Here is a 19,966-nt window from a genome sequence, read left to right on the forward strand (position 1 = left end):
TTCCGGGCAGTGTGAGGAGTTTGACTTTGATTCTGAGTAAGATGGGAAGTCGCTGGAAGGTTTGAATGAGGGGAGTAGTATCCTGTTACTTAATTCTTAGAAGCTCACATTAGCTGTTCTGTGAGGAATAAACTATAAGGTGACATAGAGTGGAGAAAGCAGGGAGACCAGTTAGGAAACTACCCAGTAATCTAGCCGAGAGAAATTGGTGGCTGGTTCCAAGCGATGGTGTTGGAGATGTGAGAAATGATAGGATTCTGGATATATTTTAAACAATTTAATGATTTGTTGGATGTGGATATGGGAGAAAAAGAAAAATCAAAGATAGCTCAAGGATCTGAGAAGAATAGAGTTACCATTTACTGAAATGTGAAGACTTCAGGGGAGCAGGTTTGGGGGGCTTAGATGGGAAGGTCTGAATGTTTTGGAATTTTAATATTTGAGATGCCTACTAAGCTTCCAAAAAGAGATATTAGTAAGTAACAGAATGTATAAACCTGGAGTTTGGGGACATATGTTAACTAGGATTAGAAATCTAGGAATCAGAGATCACCAAGTTTACGTGCACTTGATTTGTGACGGTCCGTTCTGTGTACGTGGAAGTGGCAGACCCACCCAGATCTATGGTCATTACCCTCTACTCTCAGCTGCGTGGCCTCAGATACTTGCTCATCTTCTAAGTCATTTTGAAGACTTAGCTGCCTTTGATTTCCTGTTCCCAGACTTCCTACTCAACCCTGGTCTCTCTGTCTAATAATATGCCACTACAAGTCCAAGATGACTTCCAAGTTATCAGGGATAGCAGTAGCAAAGGGGGAAAGTTCAGAAAACAGGTTGCCTGATGATATAGCCGCTCTGCATTCCACCCTAGGCAATTGTAGGGACTTCCACTTTTATTGAATAAGGTAGAAAGTAATGGGAGGTTTTGGACAGCATCATCTTATACGAGGGGAAAGGCTGGCATTGCTATGGCGAGAAGGTAATTCTTTTCTTCAATCACGATGTCTTTGTTAACACAGGTAGGAATCTGGGAGGCAATATCTTTACTCCTAGATACGTTTTTGCCGTTTGTCAAATCCATCACCCTCAAAATTTGGGGGATAATGAATTGGATGTTACATTAATTTGCTAGGGCTGCCGTAACAAAGTGCCACAGACTGAGTGGCTTAAACAGAAATTTGTTTTCTTACACTTCTGGAGGCTAGGGATCCAGATCAAGGTGACAGCAAGGTTGGTTCCTTCTGAGGACGACAAGGGAAGGATCTCTTTCAGACCTCTCTCCTTGGCTTATAGATAGTCTTCTCTCTGTCTTCACATTGTCTTCTGTCTGCCTGTGTTTGTGTCTAAATTTACTCTTCCCATAAGGCCGCCAGCCATATTGGATTAGGGCCCACCCTAATGACCTTATTTGAATTTAATTACCATTTTAAAGTCTCTATCTCCAAATACAGTCACATTTTGAGGTACTGGTAGCTGGGACTTTAGCATGAATTTTTGAGGGGAATACAGTTCAGCCTACAACAGATGACTAGAACCCTAGTTACTGTGTAAAGCTTTCTTCCCATGGGAAAAAGTGAACTTTGATGATAATTGATCAAGCTTTCAAAATGCTAACTGTTAAAAAATTGGTAAGTTAAAAGTGAGTAAGTTTCTGTTCACATAATCCACAGAAATCTTTAGTCCTAGGGCTACAATGAGATACCTAGGGTTTCCCGGGCCAATCCCTTGCTGCACGGCTTTCTCTGTGAAATTTGTCTACAAACAGAAGAAATTCAGTTGGGATTGCTGGCCTTTTTTTTTTTTAATACTGTCTTTTATATTCTATAAACAGGAGAAGTAATTCTGCATCTAAAGCCACCACAATGAGTGAAAATGTGAGTATGTTTAAAGCATATTTATAGACCAGATGTGTTTGGGAAATGGGGCAGGGAAATGAAGTGATTGCACAGAAATGATGAATTTTGACTTTTAATATACTTTGTGCTAGTGTCTATTACTGGATTTATTTATTATTTATTTATTATTATTTTTTTTATTATTACTGGTCTTTAGAGGGAGCTGAGTAAATGTTAGTTTCCATCCTCTGTCTAGGACGGTATGATAAAGTTGCCCAGCATTTGTAGACCAGTCGGGGCTTTGCCATACCATAATTTTCTTTCATGATGTTTGCTATTATTAGTCAGCCTTCTTAGCATCATTAAGTCTGGTATTATCAGCTCCATTTCATAGATAAGAACATTAAGACACAAGTTCTCATAGGATTACAGTGGTAGCGCTGGATTCAGGGACCTTGACTCTTGTCAGCTTGCCTCAGCAGATGGCTTCCAACAGATCTGTGATTCCAGGACTCTCCTTTGGTTATACAGAGAAGTTGGAAAATTTACGGATATGGAAGATCCTCTGCTAATACTGAAAGGCACATTCTAGAAATCCCTGAGGAGATGCAATAATTATCTAACTCAGATGGTTTAGGCAACATAAATTGGACCCTTTTGCATTCATCAATACTAGAGTGAAGCAGTAAATACCATCATTGCTCAGACTTTGTAGCTCTCTGCATGGATATTCAACCTTCTGGATTATTTTTCAGGAATGCGGGAAGGAAGGAAGGAAGGTTTTCAATGTTTTTAGAGGTCTAAGCGCTTTCTTGAGAAACAGAGCATGGGTTTTTTGAATTCCTTGGCACTCTGGCAGGGATCCTCTTAGGTATCCTATTTGTAGAGCTTGGGGTAGGCAGTGGACACGTATTTTAAACAGATAAGTGATCCTCATGGATATGAACTTTATGACCCACGCACTGCTGCATGGATTCTTGTTTTCTGCCAAAATTTGATTTTCTAAAATTGTCTACTCCAAACTCCATCATAGAAGTCACTTTATTTGTGGTTTACTACGCCAAAATCGTATTTTCATTAGTAGGTAAGCAGTCTATAACTCCATATTTATAGAAAGCAATATGTAACTCCTATAATTTCTAGAAAATACTCCTTAAATGTGGAATAAAGTAATCGCATCCTACCAAACAGTAAGAGACACTTTGTGGGGCACCTGGGTGGCTCAGTCAGTTGGGCGTCTGATTTTGGCTCAGGTCATGATCTCACAGTTCATGGATTCGAGCCCCACGTCAGGCTCTGTGCTGACAGCTGGGAGCCTGGAGCCTGCTTCGGATTCTGTGTCTCCCTCTCTCCGCCCCTCCCCCGCTCATGCTCTGTCTCTCTCAAAAATAAAATAAACATTAAAAAAAGTTTTTTTAAAGATACTTTGTGGTGGAGTCAGAAGAGCAAAAACCTTTTATTTTTTTTTCACTGTCTTCCTCTCAGTTGCCCTCATCCACTGAGAAGTCGAGCCTCCAATTGTCGAGCCTCCAATTTGCCCCAGAGCAGAATTTCTTGGTCTTGGCATTACTGACAATTTCTTATAATTCTTATGTTGTGATTTTTTTTTAAGCTTTATTTATTTTGAGAGAGCCAGAGAGAGAGAATCCCAAGCAGGCTCCGCACTGTCACCATAGAGCCCAACACAGGGCTCGAATTCATGAACTGGGGGATCATGACCTGAGCCAAAATCAAGAGTTGGACACTTAGCTGACTGAGCCACCTACGCGCCCCATTATATTTGTAATTTCTTCTATGAATTCTTCTATAATGAAATCTTACAATTTTGTAGAATTCTTGGCTGGGGGGGCTGTACTGTGCATTATAGAATGCTTAGCAGCACCCAACCTCCACCCTGTCGATACCAATAGTATACCCCTAGCAAATAAGATTTCTCCTGCTCTAACTCCCACATTTACTTCCTTACTCTTTAGGCAAAGTTTCAAAGATCTTGTCTCCTAGTATTTATTTAATTCCCCGCAAAATAGAGTTAGTTAAATATATGCTGGGTTGTACCTGTAAGATTCTCATAGTGCATGTAGCTTTTTACTCATAAAATGTACTTATTTCTTTAAATATGAATGAATACATTATACTTAAACTTTTTTTTTTCCTTTTCCTAGGATTTCAAGCATACAAAATCTTTTATAATTTAAAATAATGCCACCTTTGAGATACACCAAAACCACAGTTGTTACACAAGCTATTAAAAGATTTAAATCTCTGCTTTGTCTTACATTTGCAAGGAGGTACATGAGGAGATTAAATTGGTATTTCATTCTAATTTTTATGATCGCTAAATTACTTGAAATTGTTCTGTCAGCACCTAAATAAAATACGGTCTGGCTTCTTGTGTCTGGACAAAGTTAAAAGAATCACAATACTTTATAGTATTCCGGGGTTTATGAGATGTTAAATGCCCTAACTTCTGGAGGAAGTTCGATTGTGAAATGAACCCACAGAGCATGAAAATATAAACTGTATCCACTTTCTGTACAAGAGTCTGATTTAGAGGGTTCAGAAAACACTCTAAGACAGATGCACTCTAAAACACTTTGACAGATGCAAAGGGAACCTCTGATCTTATTTCTACCAGAATCCTCTTTTCTCCCCTAATACAATCTTTATTCCACTGTTCATTTATCACTAATCTATTCACAGAAGGGAGGTAGCAGGAGTGGGTCTTATTCCCAAGGATTTGCACTTGGTGTTTATTTTTGAGAACCAAAAACAACACGAAGAAATACCTAATGACCAGAGCTCACTCACCTGATGTCATTGATTTCTTCATTAAATGTAACTTTGAGAGTCGAACCCAAACCCAATGTCTTCTTTCCCTTGAGTTGCTTGTTGCTGTTTCCTTCTTCTAAGACCGCTTTGAAGATCATCAGTGAACTTGACATCAGACCTCGCCACTGGACCCCACACACATAACCTTGCAGGCAGGCACCCTTCTCTGCATGATGGGGACTTCATATTTGTCTCTGATAATCATGCAGTGAAATTCTGGGCTGGGTCAAGTCCAGAATTAATAATCAAATCCAGTCCTGCTTATTGAAGAGCCAGAGATACAGAGGAGAAAGAGCTGTCTAACAAATGAAATGAAAAATCAGTCCAATCATCTGGTTTCTCCACGGTGTCCAAGCTAGTGTTACAAAGTGAAAACTCCAATGATCCATGTAAGAGTAACTAGGCTGTGTTAAAAAGCATAATCTTCTATAACTTATTGTGATTATTCAGTTTATCTTGAAAATAAAATATGGGTAGGGCATTTCCAGTTCTGGGCAAATCTGGATGAAAAGCTTACAAACTTTGACAACTTTGAACATGGTTAAGCTACTTTTAAAGGAATCCATTTTTCCCTCAATAGACAAAGCAAATCCCAGGATTCACTGGGCCAACAAATGGTACCTGGATACCACACCAGGTCACTGGGAAGATGTCTGTTGTCAGACTGTGCCTTGCCCCCCACTCTTTTGTGGCATTGGATGCTTCTCACCAGACTCCTTGCAATATTTCCTATAAAGGGCCAGATAGTAGATATTTTAAGCCATACTGGTTTTATGGTGCCTGTTACAACTACTCGACTCCACCTTGGTAGCACAAAAGCAGCCGTAGACAATAATAAATGGCACGTTTGTGTTCCAACAAAACTTAATTTACAAAAACAGCAGGCATAGACAGGACTGGACCCACACGCATACTTTCCCAACGCCTGGTGCTGAAGCATGAGAAAAACACCTATCTATAAGCTTTTGCCAAAAAAAAATAAAAATAAAAAATAAATTAAGCTAAATGTCGCCCATGCTTTGATTTGGTTGGGTATAAGGAATGCTTTCTTGTTGCATGGCCAAGGGTCCAAGAGTGTATGTGAGTCTCAAAGATGGCTCTTCAGGCATACCTACCAGCACACAAGATCAACTTCTTCAATTTAAATGACACAGATTGTGGGGGAAAACATGCAGTGCCTTACTAACAGATGAAAGCTGCTGAGCCATTTGGCTAGAAGACTCATCTTATAAAGTGTTAACATGTAACACTCTCTGAGTCAAATATGTATTATACATTATCTTAATATATTGTACGTAGCTAAGTAAGTCATTGTGTACAGGATGCTTGCTCCCACACAAAGGACATAATGTTGAACACTCGTTTTCCATTTATTAAAGGTATATCCACCTATATCTGGACTTGTGTTTCCATTTGCTTTTGACGAACTTGAATATTAACAATATTATAATATTGAGGCAGAACCTCATTATAATTCATAGAGAGTTTTGATTTTCTTTTCCTGCAGTGAAATTGTGTTCTATAAGGATGAGGGCTCTAAAATCTCTAATAGCAGGTTTTGCTTGGTTTTAATTATCGTTGTTGCTATTGTAACTAGATTTAATTTATTTTTAGTTAGGGGTTTAACCTAACTAAATCTGGAATGATTGTTTTTTAGTATAACTTTGCGAAGAATTTCCTTCATCTCATGAGTGGTTTTGTTTGATTAAAGTCTATGTTAATAAAAATAGCTGAACTTGTTCAACTTTTTAGGCCCACTTAACCAGTGCAGGGGAAAAGTCATCCACCTATCGTTCAATAAAACCTGGGGAAACTATGCCCTCTTACCATCTATAGCTACAAGGTTAGCTCTTCGGCTGCTTAAGATTAGAATCTCATCTTTCTTCTGGGTGCCTGCCAACTTCCCAAATGCCGGGGGAAAAAGAAAATACCTTGCAAATAAAAAGTCAGAACTATTAAACATTTTATACATGTGAAGTGGGGGTGGATGGAGGTGCAGGTGTATACAATCTCATTCATCTCAACGGTATTATAAAGCGGATCATGTGGTCATTTGCAGACCAGGAAACAAACTCAAGAGTCAGTCTGCCAAGTTCACAAAGGGAAGTGAGGGCTCATGGTCTAAGAAACACAGGTCCATCTGATTCAGGATGTTTCATACAAGATGTTTTTCTCTTGCCCCCGACATACTTTCTTTTAGATTCTTACTTACTTCTCTCATGCCACACCCTCTCTTCACCCTTAGTAATCTCTGGCTGGTTCACCCTCCCCAGTCTCACAGCTCACAACCTTTTTCTGTCTTGCCTATCCCCAAATTTTGCAAATTGCAAATTGTAAGTGCCTGCCAAAAAGGAAATAGCTTTTTTGAGCAGGGTGAGAGTTGGCAAAAGGTATCAAAGGAGACAGCAGGAGATGGTGAAGGACCTGTTTCCCCAGGTTCTTAGGACAAGGATGGTTAAGTTTCCCGTACTCAAGCAGAGGCATCATCTAAAGTAATTGGCCTTGTGCCTTCTTGCCAGTGTCTTACTGAGGTCAAACATCTGAAATAAGACTGTCCCACTGGGATGGGGAACAGAGGGGAGTTTGGAAGAGGTGGAGTTGAAACAGACCTCCCACTTAGGTAATCTCCTGGCCCAGGAAGACCTCCTGGCCCAAAGAGCCCCCCAAGAATTTATACATGCAGCCCCTAACCAGAGAGAGCCAGCATTTATAGGCTCTGCTAAAGCAAGGGCAGCAGCAGAGAACTAGTAACAAAGACAAAAAAGTCCCACACTAAATGGATTTAAATAAGCAAAAATTGCCTAGAACAGAAGTCTTCTTTGGTTATCATTAAAGGTAACACTAGAGGGGCACCTGGGTGGCTCAGTTGTTTAAGCATCTGACTCTTGGTTTCGGCTCAAGTCATGAGCTCACAGTTCATGGGTTCGAGCTCTGGATCAGGCTCCATGCTGAGAGCATGGGGCCTGCTTGGGATTCCCTGTCCCAGTCACTGCCCTTCCCCTGCTCACATTCTCTCTCAAAATAAATAAACTTAAAAAAAAAGAGGTAACACTAGATAAGACATGTGTCCCTTTCCAGTTCTTTGTACCTTTCTTCAACTCAAATTCCCTCTTTTGATAAGGATGGTAGTCAGGAGTGGATTCAGGCCCACCCAAAGGGCCTAACTTTAACTCAATCCCATCTAAAAGTCCTATCTCCAAGTACAATCACATCCGGAGGTGCTGGGGGTTAGGACTTCCATAAATGAATTTTAGGGGAACACACTTCAAACTGTGACACCAGGCACGGGAGAAGAAAAGTTACTTTCAACACGAAAACCTAGGAGGCTGAGGTCATTTGTGATAAACATCTCAGGTAGTAAGTACAGGATAAGGAGTGTACTGGCAGACTGAAGTGACAGATAAAGGCTGGAGTTTGCAGGGTTGGGGCAGCGTCACCAGAAAGAGGAAGGGGCTCTGAGGAAGATGAGGCCTTTAACATCTGACTCAAAGCACTACTGTAGCATTCAGCCAGGAAAAAGAGCGTACTTCCCTGGTCAAAAGTTAGCAATAAACGCCCTATGATGTAGGGCCCGGGAGTAGGGTACTTAATGCAGTATTCTTACAGCCCCGAATCCTTATGTTTACATAATGAATGAAGAGATTGGGATGTTGAAGCAAACTCCAAATAGTTGCAGGGCAGATTTTTAAAAATATGAGGGGTATCTGCGTGGCTCAGTTGGTTGAGCAAACAACTCCTGATTTAGGCTCAGGTCACGATCATCGCCCAATTTGTGAGATCGACCCCCACATCGGGCTCTGTGCTGACAGTGCAGGGCCAGCTTGGGATTCTCTCTGCCCCTTCCCTGCTCATGCTCTGCTCTCTCAAACGTGTATGAGAAAGTAGGTGTGAAATTATAAAAGGTAAAATACAACTAACCCGAGTGGCAGAGTGAGGAAAGGGAGACGAAGGAGGTGCTGAAAAGGATCAGGCCCTTCGAGACGGGCCTTTGCACCTCGGAGTCAGGCAGCTTGCCTGCCGCAGGTGGGTGGAGGTGCTTCAAGGGAGGTTAGAGAAAGAACCTGAGCAACTCGGCTTCCTCGGTTACCTTTAAATAGCACCATAAAAAAAACACTGAATTGTTTCAGTGTCTGCAGTTATTTAAATAAAAGGAGGTCAACTGAACTGTCACTGCTTAGCAGCATTTGAAGAAACTGGGGCTCTTCTTCCTAATACTTTACCCTCCCCAATTCCGATTCCACACATCTTACTAGTTTAATCACACCTGTATCACTAGGAAATGTTTGCAGGTCTTTTGGAAAAGGTAGTCCTGAGCAGGTTTGACTCCAGCTAGAATGGCACCCACAGTAAAAATCTACTCCTCTTTTTGAGTGAGCTAACCTCATAAAGAAGGCTGACTTTTGACTTCGTATTTAAAAAACAGAAACAAAAACCTTTATCAGCAGAAAGAGCTGGAGAAAGTCTGCAACCCCATGGTTCCGAAGCTGTACCAAAGCGCAAGGGGCACGTGGGAGGAATGCCTGGAGGCTTCCCTGGTGGTGCAGCTCCCCCATCTGGTGCTGCCTCCTCTGGGCCCAGACAAGCATGTTCCACACACAACATTGAAGGACCCAAATTTGTAGCAAATTCCATGGCTATTATAAAGTCGAGTTGCCATAGTAAAATAAACCGGTCATTCTTGATACTTGAATATGGACTATGTGCCCAGGGAAAGGAAATAAACATTGCACTTTGTAAGCACTGTATTTTTTAAGTGGAAAATACAATGTCTTAAATTATATTTAAAATCGGTACCAAAAAACAAACAAAAAAAGCCTTTAAAGGTTTATTAAGATCCATATTTACTGACACAAGTCAGACTGTCAGATATAAAAAGGCACAGCTGATTTCCTTTTGAAAAAAAAAAAAAATCATTTCCTCAAGAGCCAGCTACGCTAACTGAAATCTTGATGTGCCTGTTATGCCGCCTACTTGCTGGGTCTCCCATCGCTTGGGCAAAACACCATACAGCTTACTCTTTCCAAGGAGGCTCCTTTGTAGAACCCCGCCTGCTCCCAGCTTTCCTTCCTCCATCTGTGTAGCACAGTAATAGATCTATGATCATAAACTGCAAGGGAAGAGGAGGGACCTGCTGTTGGGATAAAAGCATTTAACGTTTGAGGAGATGGTAGTTAAAACCCAATGAATGTTCCCGTGTGTATTCAAGTTTAACTTGAATTTCCTGGAAAAGGTTATGATAAAAGGTTTACAAGCCTTTTCTTTATATTCTGGGAACGGATGTAACATCCCTCTGTGGCAAACATTCCTTAGGTCAGGGCGGCCCCCCTGAGGCGGGAAGTCTCCACTAGTAAAAGGCGAGCCCTGCACACCGAGAGGAGCCTGGCAGGTTGTGGGCAAGTTGTGGCCAACTGACCCAAGATCTCCACCTGTTTCATTAGAGCCAACTGGGCAGATTTAAAAACAATGCTGAAACACAGAATTCAATACACTCAAATGTACACTCAACATCACCAAATAATTTATTTGGAATCAGAATTAAAAGAACACATTTGACAGTGAGAAACGTACGTTGTCCCGATACTTCGACCAGTTGTACAACTAATCTAGGACAAATTACCAAATACATTTTACACTATTTCTTCAGGACTGGGGTTTGTCGATGACTTCAAATTTGGGATCTAAGAAAAGGAACAAAAAGGTCCACCGCTTAGCTATATGCAATAAAATGCATTATCTAGAAGGCTTCAATATTTAACTGATCAATTTTTTGATTTTTTTAGTATCTATGGTTTTTTTAACACCTACATAGAACTATTACAATTGATAATGATTTATTAAGCACTTACTATAAACCAGGCTATTAACTGACTTCACATATTTTATGTCATTTAATTACAACAACCACGAGAGAGGTATTAGGAATTCTCCCTGATGTCAGATGGGAAACAGTCACCAGTTAACTATCCAAGATCACACACTTCATAGGTGATAGTGTCACGATTCAAGATTAGGGAGTTTGATTTCAAATCCCCACCATTTGACCTGTTACATAATCTCCTATACCGATGGCAAGCATTTGTACGAGAGCTTCTCATGCAAATGTCACTGTCCTAATAAATTTACGTGTGATTGTCATTTAATCCTCTAAACAACCCAAGTATAAGGCATAAAGAGTCTCGACTTAAAACAAATCTCCCCCAAGAATGAATCCATGATTGAAGACACTTACCTTCAAAATTGAAGTTAGGGAAAGTATTCATGTCTGCTTTACCATACTCTGCTTAAGCTTAAAAGCTCTCTCTCCAGCTCTTGCTGATACTCTGGGCCAGTATCAACAGGTCCTCCGGATGCCCTGTTGTGGGCAAATGAACAAGTAAAACTCTTCTTATGCACTAGTTTACAAAACCAAAATTACTTTTTACCATCAAGTTTCAATAGACCTTTTAAAGTCATCATTAAGGGAAAAACGTAGCTTCTGAAAAAAGCATTTCCGCTTGATTTCAATTCAAACTTCTATAATGATGAGGCATCACATAAATGAGGCAACTTCAAACAAACTTCTAACATTCAAGGTTTGAGTATCAAGGATGTTTATCAAGTCATAATCTCTTGAGGTCTAAGTTGTGATAAGATATATGGCTAAGTCCATGGTTCCCTGAGTCAATGACTACTTCTGTTTCAATGTCAGCTCCACAGTTTATTGAAACTACATAAACTGAAGCAAGGCATGAAAACACTCTAAACTTTAGTTTCCGCATCTAAAACTGAAGGCCCTACTTAATGATGTGTGACGAGAATTACAGAGATAATGTACATGTACCACTTAACACAGTGCCTGGCCCACAGTGAGGTGACATAGTGACCAATAAGTGCTATTATTATTATTATCTGATTTAATTCGGCCACCACGAAACGTCTTTTAAAAGGTCTTAGTAACTTTAAGTCTCTATAATATGGGCCTAACAAAGCTGCAAATATTTCTTACCCTCAGAGATTTGCCATTTAGGGGAAAAAAAAATGTTTAGAAACATCCGTGCTATAAGAGAGTTATTGATAAGCTTCAAAGACATGGCTTATCAAACAGCTACTCAAGTTGAGGAGAGAGCATTTTTGCGAGCTAATTGGAAAAAAGTTTCATTTTACAAAGGTGGCATTTGTGACGATGCGTTTGGGTCAGATTTGGGTCAGATTTAATTCAGATATTCTAAGACTGAAAGACGAAGAGTGGAGGTAACAAAAAAACTGGCTGTATGTGGAGAATCAGCCATCTAGATGGAAAAAGCCAGCAGGACTCAGGTCACGGGAGGCCTGGAATGTTAAGGCAGGGGGTGTGTATTTTATGTGTTAAGCAATAAAACAACAAAATTAGAGTTGTGCTTTGGGAAGATAAATATAGCATCAAGACCAGCAGTGGGGCCAATTAGATGTAATTAATTCTTTGCAGAAAATTCTGTGTTTGTCACGTTACTGCCTGCCTATCATGAACATAATAAACAAAAACTTCGTAAGTGAGAACTCCATTAAGGGTAATAATATTTTTAACATATGCCTATGATCAAAGTAGAGGGCCTTATGTTACAGAATTTCCACAAAAATATAGAAACAACTCTGGTTTTTTTGTTTTGTGTTTTTCCAGAGACAGCTCTAATTTAAGAACTTGTTAATGATGCTTGTTCTCACGGACTCAGTTTTCTTCTACATCAGCACATGCAATAGAACCTTCCGTAATGAATTGTATCTGCACTAATTAAGGTGGCCACTCGCCATATGTGGCTAGTGAGCACTAGAAATGTTAACTAAGGACCTGAATTTGTATTTATACTTAACGCAATTAATTAGATTTCAATAGGCACATGTGGACAATGGCTAATGAAACAGACAGTGGAGCCTTCAACCCGACACTTTAACGACTGTCTTCTAACTCTGGGAGCTACAAGTTTCAGACAGTGCTTTGAGTACATCCAGCCAGTCTCACCAATATTCTGGTTACTGACAGATGATGGCTGCTAGAGAACTTTCATGTGGATTCCTATGATAGAAAGAGGCCAGATCTCATCTACCTCCTCAACTGAGTATGTCTCCCAGCCCATCTTATTATTATATCCCCAGGATCTAGCATGGGACCTGGACAAAGCAGACACTCAAAGGATACTTGTTTATTTCATGTAAAAATACTAGGCATGCTAACTTACTGAATCACTTCATTTTTATAACATCCTCTGAAATACATGCTGTTATTATCACCCCCATGTTACGTACAGATAAGGTATAGCAGCTGAATAACCTGCCCAAGGCCCAAGTGCTAATAAGTTTCAGAGCTGCATTCCAGGTCAGAGTCCGTGTGCAGAACATTTTCCCACACAATTTGCACAAATGAATGAACTAGAGTCCCCTTAGATTCAGAGTACATCCCGGGGGCACCTAGCTGGCTCAGACGGTGGAGCATGTAACTCTTGAGGGTCCTGAATTCAAGCCTCCTTTGGGCACAGAGCTTACTTAAAAAAAAAAAAAAAAAAAAAAAAAAAAAAAAAAGAGTACACCTCAGGATTGACTTCTTATTGGACAGGCTTTTTAAGGACAATTGGAGTGCAAACAGCATCAATACTAAGATGCCAACTATCTCTGGACAGGAGACACTCAACGAGTGTCAACGGATCCTGCACACCTGCTTACTGAATAGTGTGATTTTAGACAAATTCTTCTCTTTAGCCTTGCTTTTCTAACATGTAATAAGGGGATAAGATCTATAAGACTGTTGTGAGAATTTCTTAACAATGTCTTCATTTTAATCCTTTAGCTCTCCATCCTTAGCTGTGGTAAGAACAAAACCTTTTTGTTAGTTGCCCAGTCTCAAGTCTCAGGGCTCTTTAACTGTTCCTTCTCCTCTCTCTCTCTCCACCAGATAACCAAGACCCAGTTCTCAGTCCCTCAATGTCTCGACTGTCACTTTTATATTCCCACTGCTGTAAAGACAAGGTTCTCATCAACCTTGTCAATCCAATGCTTGGATTGTTACAAGTTTCCTACCATGTCTGTCTGTCTTCTCTACTCTTCCAATCTTCCTAATACTCTGATTAAAATCATCTTCCTAATACAGAGTAACCTTGTTCCATCCTACCATCCTGCTCAAAAACCTTTAATTCCTCATAAATGCCTATCATCTATACTTTACCTGCCCATCTATAATCGAGGCCTCTCATAATCCCCTCATTCCGACCCCATTCTCATCCTTACTGCTCCCACTCTCCTCATACACTCTACAGTCCTGGGAAGCAGCATTACACAATTTCTCAAACCGACCTGGTCGTTTCAGTTTTCATGCTTTAGCTCACACCACTCTTTCTTCCTAAAATATATCCTTCTCCCCCTCCCATTTATCTGTGCAACCTTCACACCAATTGTTCATAACCAGAGGTAGAGATATGTACTGATAGCCTTTCTTGGTTTGAGAACCCTTTGAAGCTATAAACAAAATCATGTGAGTAAGTTCTTCACAGTTTTAAACTGAAGGGCTGATCCATAGCTGTCCATATTCTTAAAAGGGATAAAAGATCTCAGGGGCACCTGGGTGGTTCAGTCGGTTGTTCGGCTCAGGTCATGATCTCACAGTATGTGGGTTCGAGCCCCGCGTCGGGCTCTGTGCTGATAGCTCAGAGCCTGAACCCTGCTTCTAATTCTGTGTGTGTGTCTCTCTCTCTCTCTGTCCTTCCTCCACTTGTACTGTCTCTGTCTCTCAAAAAATGAACAATGTTAAAAAAAAAACTTTTTTTTAAGGATCTCAAATACTGCCTCCAGCAAGAAAGGACCATTCCTTTCTATGAAGTCCCCAAACACTGAATGTGTCACTATATTAGTATCTAACCCATTTTTCCTCATAGATTACCTTATACATTCCTACAAGCTTTCCACCCCACCAGATTTCAAGAATATTATGGAAATGCAGTATGGCTTTCTTCTGCGGCCTACCACAGTTAACAGCCCAGTGCTTTGCACATGGTAGACAACTAAATAAAATGAACACCAAACTGCTCTGTATCGCTTTTCATAAGATTGGGGGTTGAATCTGATGATGGCTAAGGTCATCATTCACCTCCAAAGCTGTGTGGTTCCGTAACTGTGTTTATCCTGGACTTTGCTTTATGCCACTTCCCTCTTGACCTTTGACATTCCCAGAAATACAGAACTATGGAAATAGCATTAAAGAAAAAAATGCTGGGTTCATACATTTCCCCCCCAAATCATGATGTCAAAGAAAGGGCACTAAATTGATAATTAGAATATTTTGATAATATGTTTTTCCTACAATTAGTTTTATGACCTTAGGCTAATTAATGTCTAAGGGACTCAATTTTTTCAAATATAGTTCCTAAATGATTTCCAAGATCCTATAGACTTCTAAGAATTGGCTCTAGTTATAATAAATGACATTATAATGACAATACATCTAAAATGACAATAGAGGGGTGCCTGGGTGGCTCAGTCGGTTGGGTGTCTGACTTCAGCTCAGGTCATGATCTTGCAGTTTGTGAGTTTGGGCCCCACGTCGGGCTCTGTGCTGACAGCTCGGAGCCTGGAGCCAGCTTCTAATTCTATGTCTGTGTGTCTCTCTCCCTCCCTCCCTCCCTCCCTCTCTCTCTCTCTGCCCCTCTACCGCTCATGCTCTCTCTCTCTCTCAAAAATAAATAAACATTAAAATGACAATAGATATAATGGAATTCTCCCTTGGAACTCATATAAGATAAAATTTGGGACTTTAAAAAAAGAATCAAGATCTTTATCTTCTATTGGAACACCTAATGAACCTCTATGTCAGCAATCAGCTCAGTGAAGGTCTTAACAGTTTCAAAGACCTAGTAATTTCTTTTCCCCATCTCACAACTTACATAGATCTTGAATATTTATATTTACTCCACAGGTGGTTATCTACCCACTTACTGTCGCTTAGTTTTGTATTCTCTAATCTTATCCACGAAGAGTTTCTGTACAGGATCAAGTTCCTTATTAAATGCCACTGCTGTAACACCGATGTTCCTCCTCAGATGCACTGAGACCATGGACCGCATGAGAGAGGAGAACCTGAAGAGCCTCTGGAGAATCATGGTGATTCTATTACTGAAAACAAGCACGAGAGTATTAACATACTTTAAAATGTACATAATTGTAAAATACCTCTAAGTATATCATATAGTAGGAATCTAATTCTACTAATTGTTACAGAAGTCAATCATAAATCACACCAGAACTTGCTGAATGCTAAGAACAGTCACCTGACCAGAGCTCCCTTCCCCCTCTCCACTCCCCACTGCAAGTTTTTTTGCTTCTTAACCAAAAGGCCCTGGGACCTAGGGGCAGTTAGAAACAACTCAGGCCTGTGTGCTGGGTTAGATGCAGAAAGAAAGCACAAAATCTAGGATGAGGTATTTCTTCTCCATAAACTTGGTCTTGGACCACAGGTCAAGAATAAGCATAGTCAAGGTAGCATGTTAGATAACCGCCCATCTCAGGCAGAAAAGAACACCGGCCCCCAGATTAATGTGCCAGGTTACCCCGAGCCCCCTCAGAAGACCAAAAGGGAGCTGAGCACGGAGACACGGGCCCCATAGCAGGGGAAAGTGTTCTGCCTATTCCAACTGTAGGATTCCAGGCATTCAAGAATACTGTAACAGCCAAATCTAAGTTCAAAAGAACCAGCCCAAGGGAGCCCACCAGTGAGAAAGAGAAAATCAAACAGTACAACCTAATCAATAAAACAGAATGAAAGGGGTGCCTGGGTGGCTCAGTCTTTTGAGAGTCTGGCTCTTGATTTTGGCTCAGGTCATGATCTCACAGTTCGTGGGTTTGAGCCCCACATCAGGCTCTCAAAAATAAATAAATAAGCATTTTTTAAAAAGAAAAAGAAAAAAAATAAGGACTTAAAGATTTCCAAGTCTTTAGAGCTCCTGAAACTAAAATATATGATTTTCTAAAAAACATTTCAGCAAATAAGGGCATCTGGGTGGCTCTGTCGCTTAAGTGTCCGACTTCGCCTCAGGTCATGATCTTGCGGGTTCGTGGGTTTGAGCCCCACATCGAGCTGTGTTGACAGCTCAGAGCCTGGAGCCTGCTTCAGATTCTGTGTCTCTGTCTCTCTGCCCCTCCCCCGCTCAACTCGACTCTCTCAAAAATAAACGTTAAAAAAAAATTTTTTTAAGCATTTCAGCAGGTAAAACAGAAGATGATTTCAGTTGAGACCTAATTTAGTACCTTGAAAGATCAAATGCCAAAAAAATTTCCAAATTACAACAAATAAATGCAAACAAGAATTCCAAAAGAAAAAGAATAGATAAGAAAGCCATAAATAATTAGAAGACATTTCCCTCAGATTGAGAAAGAAGATGTCTATTAAACAGAGTTTACTAAACCCTACATTGGAATGGGGATCCAAGATTCACACCTCAATACAGCCTGGTTAAAATTTCTGAATCTTACAGATAAAATGAAACCTGCCATGCTAACCTGAGTCCATGAGCCTCCAAAATTACCTATTAATAACCATGATCACTGTCATCTTGATGCTGAACTTCTATTAAGTGCTCAAAGTGTGGTCTGTGGGCCAGCAATAGTATACAAATTGTGTTACTGGTCTATCGTAACAAAAATCGTTAATAACGATTTAGAAACTTTTATAACAATTTGACAGAGTCACATATATCTGTTGAATAATAAAAAATCAGTTCGAAAAAAAAAAATCAGTTCGTATTTTGGGTGTCTTCACTGTATGTTCTTTCATCTAACTTTTACAGTAACTTTTATTGTAGTTTTCAAAGGTAGCCACAGGGTTAGGGGAAAAATGGTCCTCTACTACTGACAGTTTGAGAAGCACTCAGCTAGAAGACTGTAGAGTAACACAGTAGTTCTTGAGTTGGGACAGCAGTATACCTCAAGGGATTACTGGCAATGTCTGAAGACATTTTTGGTTGTCCTGACCGGGGTATTACTGGCCTCCGGTGGGTAAAGGCCAGGGATGTTGCTAAACATCCTATAAAAACCAAAACAAAATAACAGCCATCCCACAACAAAGAATTATCTGGTCCAAAATGTCAATAATGCAAAGGCTGAGTGAGAAGCCCTGGAATCGCACATAAAAACTACCAAAAGAACTCCCATAATCAACAAAATATCCTTCACCTGCCCCGAAAGCAAACTATTTGGAGAAATTCACCATACATCACCCCTTATACCCCACCAGAGAAAAATACTTAAGAAGACTCAAAGCAAACAACAAATAACCTTAAAGTGCTACATATTACCATTCCCATTTTACATACACATAAACTGAGGCTTAGAGATTAAGTACCTGGCCCAAGGTTACACGGTAGAATCTGAGTGGACACAGATCTATTTTAAAAATTGTGCAACTCAGGGTGCCTGGGTGGCTCAGTCGGTTGAACATCTGACTCTTGACTTCAGCTCAGGTCATGATCTCCCAGTTCGTAGTATCAGCACTGAGCCTACTTGGGATTCATTCTCTCTCTCTCCCTCTCTCTCTCCCTCTCTCTTTCTCTCTCTCCCTCTCCCTGCCCCTCTCCGGTTCAAGGAGCCTGTGTTCTCTCAAAAATAATAAACATTTTTTTTTTTTTTTTTTTAGAAAATCATGCAATTCAAGGTGCTATTTTCCCTTATAGCAATTTAAGGACATGCTTAATACTCAGCAATAAGGTCACCTAACATTGGTTCATCCCAAAATACTTTGCAAAGTATTTCCGTATATATTCTCCTCTTCAACCCTTAGGAAAACATTATTAACAATTAGGGGAAAGTGTTCTTACCCCTCCTTTACAGAAAATAAAACTATGTCAAAGAAAAGTTATTACACTGCCCATATCTCCACAGTCAATTTGCTCTAACTCCGATGGCAAAAATCGTGTTATTCCTATTAGGTAAAGTCTGTTTTCATTTTTTCAATTTCTATCATCTAAGTATTTTATTTAAGTAAGCTCTACGCCCAATGTGGGGCTTGAACTCAGACCTGGAGATGAAGAGTTGCACGCTGCACCAACTGAGCCAGCCAGGGACCCCTCTATCATCTGAGTATTAACGATTCCCAAATCACACCTCTAATTTTAGTCGTTTTTTTCTGAACCCTAAACCTACCCATTCAACAGGTCTTTTCCTTTCCTAAGTCCTACGGGACCATCAAATTCAACCTGTCTAAAAAATGAACACACAATCTCACTATCAAAACTTGTTCTCTTTTACTCTTTTATTTTTTCACTGAGTAATATATGAGTGTCCACTGTCAGTCCACCGTCCCGCAGAAGACACATGTTATTACACAAATAGGTGTAAAATACCAAGTGTGATAAGTTCTCTATTCAAGTACGATCGCCCCCCCCCCCCCCGCTCCCCCCAGAACCTGTGACTGGGATTTGACGTAGAAAGACTGGGGAAGGCAACAGCAAGAAAGGGTACACATGAGAAGAGGCCTTGTGGTGAGAGGGTGCAGGGTTCTCCAGTTTACAGAGATGACTGACCAGCCTAGGTTAGTACTTCCGCGGCCCATTCCGTGCATATTCCTAAAGTCAATCCACAACCCGCCTAACCTGACCCGTTCTCTTTCGCCCTCCTGGAAACCTTGTTTTGTTCGCCTGCGAACTTTGGCCTCACCCCTAACTCAAGAACCCCCTTCTACCCCAGTCAGCGTATTGTTTCTTGGGGGTGAGGTGTAGGATTGTGCAGGAAAATGAGAGTGTAAAACAAAGCTGCCTAGCCACGTTTCAGCACTATCAATATTTTCAGGTGGGATGCAAACTTTTAAGATTACCGTCACCCCTTTCCCTCCTATGGTGCGCATTCTGCTTTCAATAGTTGGGCACGACCTCCTGCGCGCCCCGGTACGGCAGGCCTGGCCGCAGACCTGTCCCGTGGGAATGACCTTGAGCTGCCCCAGCTGAGCCGCGGGTCCGGGAACCCCTGGCCTCCTTGCCTCGCGTACCACCCCGGTTTACTCTCAGAGCAGGGATGACCACGCCGGAATCTACCGCAAACTTCAAAGCCTAAGGGCGCCGAGGTCAGCAGTGACCCTGGGCCAGACGGTAAAGGTGCCTGTGACACCAGGCTGCTCTATACTCCTGAAGGACAGAGGTAATAGGCAGCCCAGGCCCCAAAAAGAAACCCAGAATCTGAGTCCCAAGAGGCCAAGCTAGTCCAGCAACCCTCCCAGTCACCTTGCACTCAGTCCCGAGCTGCCAGGCCTCCGCTGCCGCCACCGTTCTACTTCCGGCCCTGGCTCCACCCCCACCCGCCTACCCGCCATCGCAATG

The 19,966-nt window shown here is 41.0% G+C and overlaps 2 protein-coding genes across 4 annotated transcripts in view; one reads left to right on the plus strand and one right to left on the minus strand.

Moving 5' to 3' along the window:
- The window catches only part of JAM2 (junctional adhesion molecule 2), a 60,664-nt gene extending 56,298 nt beyond the window's left edge, over positions 1–4,366 (plus strand). For 2 of the 3 annotated variants that reach the window (XM_030329987.1, XM_030329990.1), the window contains 2 exons: positions 1,832–1,874; positions 3,998–4,366. In XM_030329987.1, coding sequence (XP_030185847.1) covers positions 1,832–1,874; positions 3,998–4,030 — 76 coding nt within the window. In that variant the 3' untranslated portion in view covers positions 4,031–4,366. Of the gene's footprint in view, positions 1–1,825; positions 1,875–3,997 lie in introns of those variants that run through there. The other variant, XM_030329986.1, reaches the window with a different exon arrangement.
- A 5,794-nt stretch (positions 4,367–10,160) lies between these two features.
- ATP5PF (ATP synthase peripheral stalk subunit F6) lies at positions 10,161–19,963 on the minus strand. Its single transcript, XM_030328957.1, is given in 5 exon segments — positions 10,161–10,342; positions 10,894–10,940; positions 10,942–11,016; positions 15,600–15,776; positions 19,871–19,963. Coding segments are annotated over 5 exon segments (426 nt in total). The 5' UTR covers positions 19,960–19,963; the 3' UTR covers positions 10,161–10,304.
- Positions 19,964–19,966: the final 3 nt, after the last annotated feature.

Source organism: Lynx canadensis, chromosome C2 (assembly GCF_007474595.2).
Source record: "Lynx canadensis isolate LIC74 chromosome C2, mLynCan4.pri.v2, whole genome shotgun sequence".
NCBI lineage: Eukaryota > Metazoa > Chordata > Mammalia > Carnivora > Felidae > Lynx > Lynx canadensis.